Raw genomic sequence first — 6,000 nt, 5'->3', positions numbered from 1 at the left:
ACTAGTATTAGACACGATACTAAATACGCTGCATCAAAACTCGTGTACATGTAGTAGTAAATGTGTATCTAAATATGATGAATGGAAGCACGATATACGTTCATATGTATACTGACATTGAAATATATTGGAAATTGATACTAGTACGTTAATTACAACTCCATGCTTTTCTCAATTATAGCGCATACGTTGCACGTTGTAATCTATGTTACGGAGTTTCAGTTTATCAGGCGTGGTGCTCAAATTATTACGTGTATTCCTATATATAGAAATTATTCACCCATGACTTCGAAGGGAAAATATAGCTTACAATATTTATTATTCCAGTAACCTAAAGATACTCATTATGGCAGTATACATTTGGGGATTTGGGAAACTTGGACAACTTGGCAACGGACGAACGGACACAGTTCACACACCAATTAAGGCGAACCTTCGTGATGACGTTTTGAGTGTTCACTGTGGAGGATATTTTACCGCGGTAATTACCGCCAGTGGGCAGCTATTCACGTTCGGGTGTGGGAAATATGGTCGACTTGGCACGGGCGATGAAGCGGACAGACACACTCCTGAACATGTGCACGTGCTGAAGGATGGAAAAGATGTGAAACTGAAAAAGGTATGACTCAGTGTGGTAATATACATGTGCATTATATAACTTGCAGCTGGAAAGCAAAACTTGAAATTGGGAATTCTAGCTATATATACTGGCTAAATGAATGTTTAACAAATTTACATGTATTGTACAAATGCGACAACTAATAAAAATGTTTTTAAAAGAGACCGAAACTCGCTGGGGCTTGACTTAAATCCTGTCGATTTTAAAAAATACGTCCCGATTAGAAAATATACTTAAAATTAAATGTACGCAGTTCTGCTAGCAAATAAACATAGCAGAACGTGCCACCCAATCAGTCACAGTAAACAAAGGACAATGCAATGTCATTTTACACTGAAAACAATAGATGATCAGTTTCGTTCGTTTTTATTTAGGCCGACGTTTATTTGAAATAAAACCATGCATGTACTCATAAATAGCACATGCATAAATGGACTACCTCTACAGTAGTAAGTTTTACGTAATACGTAAAAAATGCGTGGACTCGATTGGCAGGCCACACATATTGTATTCATTTCGAAATTCACTTAAGGGTTTAGGATGGAGCAAAACCCACGATCATCAAATGCTTCAAACCTTAAAATGCTAATTTGCTAACAGTAGTATTATCAATAAATTACATCACGATATATAATCTTGCTGAGTGAATTGAATCGATCGCAACATCATATTTTCCATTATTGAACAGGTGTCGTGCGGCATCTGGCACGGGGCTGCTGTATCAGAAGACAACGACGTCTTCGTATGGGGTTACGGTAAATCCCATGGCGTCCTCGGAACCCGAAGCGCTCAACATCTTGCACTCCCCACGTGCTTACCCGGTACATTATCTAATCGAGTGGCCGGTGTGTCGTGTGGAAACAACTTCTCTGTAGTGTGGACCATGGACGGGGAAGCCTTCTCATGGGGTTGTGGGAGGCATGGCGTGTTGGGTCACGGAAATGAAGATGACCAGCTGACACCAAAGGTAATAAAGAAATTTCAAGATGACGGCGTGAAAGTTAATTTTATGAGCGCCGGATTTGCCCACTCCGGTGCAGTGACGGAGGCTGGTGTGTTCATGTTTGGTCGCGGGGAGGACGGAGCGCTTGGCCAAGGCCAAAACAACTCGAAGTCACAGCGGGTACCTACGCTTGTTGGCGGATCACAAACGTTAGGTGCTGTCGAGTTGAGCTGTAGTGTAGGTGAAAAACATGGACATACCTTATTTGTCAATAAAGACGTCAAGTATATTCTTTTGGTGATGGGTACAAAGGTAAATTAGGCTTGGGTGATCAGAATTCAAGATATACACCAACAAAAATCCCAGAAGAACACTTCAATGGCGAATATATATCTCACGTTTCCGCCGGTGGAATTCACAGCGCAGCCGTTAGCCGAGACGGAAGCGTTTTCACGTGGGGTTGCGGCAGTGATGGACGACTAGGTCATCCGGAGGGTCAAGGTCACAGATATCTGTTCCGTAGTGATATTCCAAAACTGGTGGAAGGACTGCCTAAAGTTCGACATGCCGTGGCAATAAGTTGTTCGTACTATCATACTGCTGCTTCAGTGCAATCCTGATAGTGCTTTCATATAAAGGATTTTAGAAGGTCACGATTTGTTATACAATAAATGTTTGTTTGCCGACGAGAGTGACTTAGTAGAACTATGTACTATGTCCATTCAGAGCCTTAATTTGGTTGCGTGTATATGACGCACATTTGTCAGGGGACTAGCCTCGAGGGTAAGTTTTGGACTCATATGTTGTTATTGAAAAAGCCGGCTGTCCTGGAAAGCAAATAAGACATAATGATAAATCTAATATATCACTAACGTATGATATACTTACCTGTATTTAATACCAGTCTTATCCAGTAAGCGATTGTATATTGCAGTATGTTCGCAATATCATTTAACTACATGACCGTATAGTCATAAAACTATACGTGTTGATGTTGGACATTTTTTTTCTCGACTGTTCGCCGCGTTGTCATAGAAATGAAAACAATTATTATATGGGCTTGTCAAAAGCAATAAAAAGACAAAATAGACTTGGCAAGTCAAACTTACGCCCCTAAGTTACGCCCCTTCGAACGTCGATTCCTGGATCCGCCCCTGGACACAATGTGCCCTGAAACGTTAACCTATTGTCAATTTGTATAAGGATGGAATGGTGTTATGTAATCGGATTGTTAGATGGTCGTCAATAATTGTGTAATAAATGCTTAATAAATGTATTAAGTCAATTAAATGAAGGGTGTAGAAGTTATAAGTCAAAATCCCGACTTGCCCTAAAACTAACTTAAATTCCTAAGTCAATCAGCAGCCATAATTATGGAGTTATATGTAACCTAATTTTGTGATGGCCCTGAACAACTGCACATGTGTGAAGTATTAAGTCACCTGAATTTATAGGTGAACATGCCTTTTGCCATAAACATTTTACCGGACGCCGACGCCGCGGCAAGTAGTAAAGCCTCCTTATTCTTCGAATAGTTCAGCTTAAAATGATAGAGTATCAGCTGAAAGAGGCGTGCGATAACTTTTTATAGAATATAATGAGTCTCAAGAAAAAGACCAAAAATCCAAATTTGAAAACATAATAGTAAACTCAGACATATACTTAGTTCAACCAAAAGGGCAATGATGTCCCTGAAAAGCTCACCTGAGTGCAAGTTTTAAACCTTTGTTTTTAGCTCGACTATTCGAAGAATAAGGAGAGCTATACTACTCACCCAGGTGTCGGCGTCGGAGTCGGCGTCACACGTACTTGGTTAAGGGTTTGCATGCAAGCACCTTTAAGTCATTATCTCAGTAAATACATCATTTATTGCATTGAAACTTTGCTTATGTATTCCCAACTATCTTTCATACTAAATTAATGAAGTTAGATAACCCCTGTTTGCATTTAATGCAAAAAGTTGCCCTGACTATTTGACTTGAAATTCTGGTTAAAGATGCACTCTCACAGATTGAACGTTTTGACGTTTTTGTCTGCGAACGAGCAAATTTTTGCGTAAATATCTGCAAACCAGTGACAAAAGACTGCTGACATAAGATCAGATCGCAGTTTTTCATATTTCCGTCCCAAAAATGATGTTTTATGCATTTTTCTTAAACCGTTAGTAACGGTTTAAACCATAAAACATTAAATTTGGAACGGAAATATGAAACTCTGCGATCTGATCTTTTGTCAGCAGTCTTTTGTCACTGGTTTGCAGATATTTACGCAACAAAATTCTAATTCCAAGACAAAAAATAAAAAAAAAGTTGCCAAAACAGTAAATCTGTGAGAGTGCAGCTGGTTTTGCGTGCAAGCACACATAGGTCAATATCTCAGCAACTACTTGAGGTATTGCATTGAGACTTAATACATTGATACTCAACCATCAACTTACTTAATTAACCAAGTTAGATATCTAGTTTACATTTAATGCAAATAATTACCCTATATTATTTGACTTAGAAATTCTGGTTAAGGTTTTGCATATAACCACATTTAAGTCAACATATCAGCAAATATATCATGTATTGCATTGAAACTTTAGATATGCCCAGTATTCCAAACTATCTAATCTACTAAATTAATGAAGTAAGATAACACTTTTTTTGAATATAATGCAAATTATAGGCCTTTATTATTTGACTTAAAAATTCTGGTTAAAGTTTTGCATGTAAGCCCACAGGTTAATATCTCAGCAACTACATGATGTATTGCATTGATACTTAGAATAGTACTCAACCATCCAATCTACTTAAATAACTAATATTACTCTCGTTTGCATTTAATTCAAATAAGCTAGCATGGCCCCTTTAGAAATTCTGGTTAAGGTTTTGCATGTTACCACTTTAAAGTCAACACCCTCAGCGAATACACCATGTCTTGCACTGAAACTTTACATACAAGCTCCGAACCATTTAACCTAATTTAATCAAGTAAGATAACTCTATATTTCATATTATATAATATTTGCCCCTTTATAATGCGACTTAGAAATGGGATACTATCTCAGCAACTGCTTGATGTATTGCATTAATTGAGACTTTATACAATGGTATTCAACCACCCAACCTACTTGAATAACCATGTTAGATAACTGTATTTTGCAAATAATGGCCCTTCATTATTAGACTTAACTTTCGGTCCAGCCAACCACGGCTAAAATTCCCGCCCTTCGGGAACGAACAGATGGAAAAATCCCCGCCAGATGCCCCCGTACCCCAGGTAAGGCCCATTTCCCGCTATATTTAAAGCGAAGACAAAACCACCGCATTCACCCGGCACTGCGGGGCCACCTGAAAGGTAAAAACTCGGCCCATTTCCCCGGTATTCCCACGGACCTTGGGGGGGGGGGGGGCGTGGTTACAATTGACTGGTACTGATGTTAATATCGCGGCACATCATGTATTGCATTGAAATCTTATCTAACAGTGATTCATGCATGTTTCGCCAAAACTTTACAATCTTTACATTGAAAAGCGGCGGAATAGTCTCTGTGACAGCTCTTGTCATGAGAATGAATGAGTTTTTAAACTATGATCGAGAATGGCTAATGCTGAAGTGGTTATGTCATCATAGCAGAACAGGCTAATGCTGAAGTGGTTATGTCATCATAGCAGAACATAAATTGATATTTGATTTCAAAATTGTCCAAATTTCATTTCTACTGTTTCAAAAATAAAAAAGGTCAAAATGACACAGTATAACTTATCCGACTACAACATTGATATTTGTTTGCAAAAATGCGCACATGGTCTAAACTGCATCGCTGTAGATTCATAAATAAGAAAGTAGGTCAATAGATCACATTCATGTTCATGGGAGGTCATCAAAGCACAACATTGATATATATGTTTTCAAAACTGTACACATGGTCTAGATTTCGTTGTTGAAAAAATAAATAAAATAAGAAAGTAGGTGAAAAAATCACAGACAATGTCATCTTAGGCCAGCATTGATATTTGTTTTTAAAACTGTACGCATGGCCCATAATTCATTGATTCAAAAATAAGAAAAAAAAGGTCGAACGGGGCGGGGCCGGGTTTGATCCAAGAGGCATTACTTGAACAAGCTTGATGGATAGCCATCATATCATGACACAGCAAATATCAAAGGTCTGGGCCATGTGATTTGAGAAAATAACATTTACGATAATTTCCCAATATAAGTCTATCTTAGCTTGTAGCTTGTAAACTCTAGGGTATGGCCATTTTTGACCCCATGGGCACGACTTGAAAAAATTCGTTGACTGACATTAAGTATGTTATCAGTAATATAAACACTTAAAGGGGCTGTCTCACGTATGATAAAATAGCGAAAAAAAAATTGTCGACATAAACTTTGCATCCATGTGTACAATGCATTGAAACTTAGTAGCTGAAGTACCACATAGTTTATA

The 6,000-nt window shown here is 38.2% G+C and overlaps 1 protein-coding gene across 1 annotated transcript; it reads left to right on the top strand.

The window, feature by feature from the left end:
* Positions 1-246: 246 nt before the first annotated feature.
* LOC128209326 (uncharacterized) lies at positions 247-2,652 on the top strand. The gene is given in 3 exon segments (XM_052913313.1): positions 247-619; positions 1,308-1,839; positions 1,842-2,652. Coding segments are annotated over 3 exon segments (1,146 nt in total). The 5' UTR covers positions 247-346; the 3' UTR covers positions 2,183-2,652.
* Positions 2,653-6,000: the final 3,348 nt, after the last annotated feature.

Source organism: Mya arenaria, chromosome 11 (genome assembly GCF_026914265.1).
Source record: "Mya arenaria isolate MELC-2E11 chromosome 11, ASM2691426v1".
Lineage (NCBI taxonomy): Eukaryota > Metazoa > Mollusca > Bivalvia > Myida > Myidae > Mya > Mya arenaria.
Note: the sequence above shows the minus strand (reverse complement) of the source record. Positions and strands in the feature narration are given on the sequence as shown.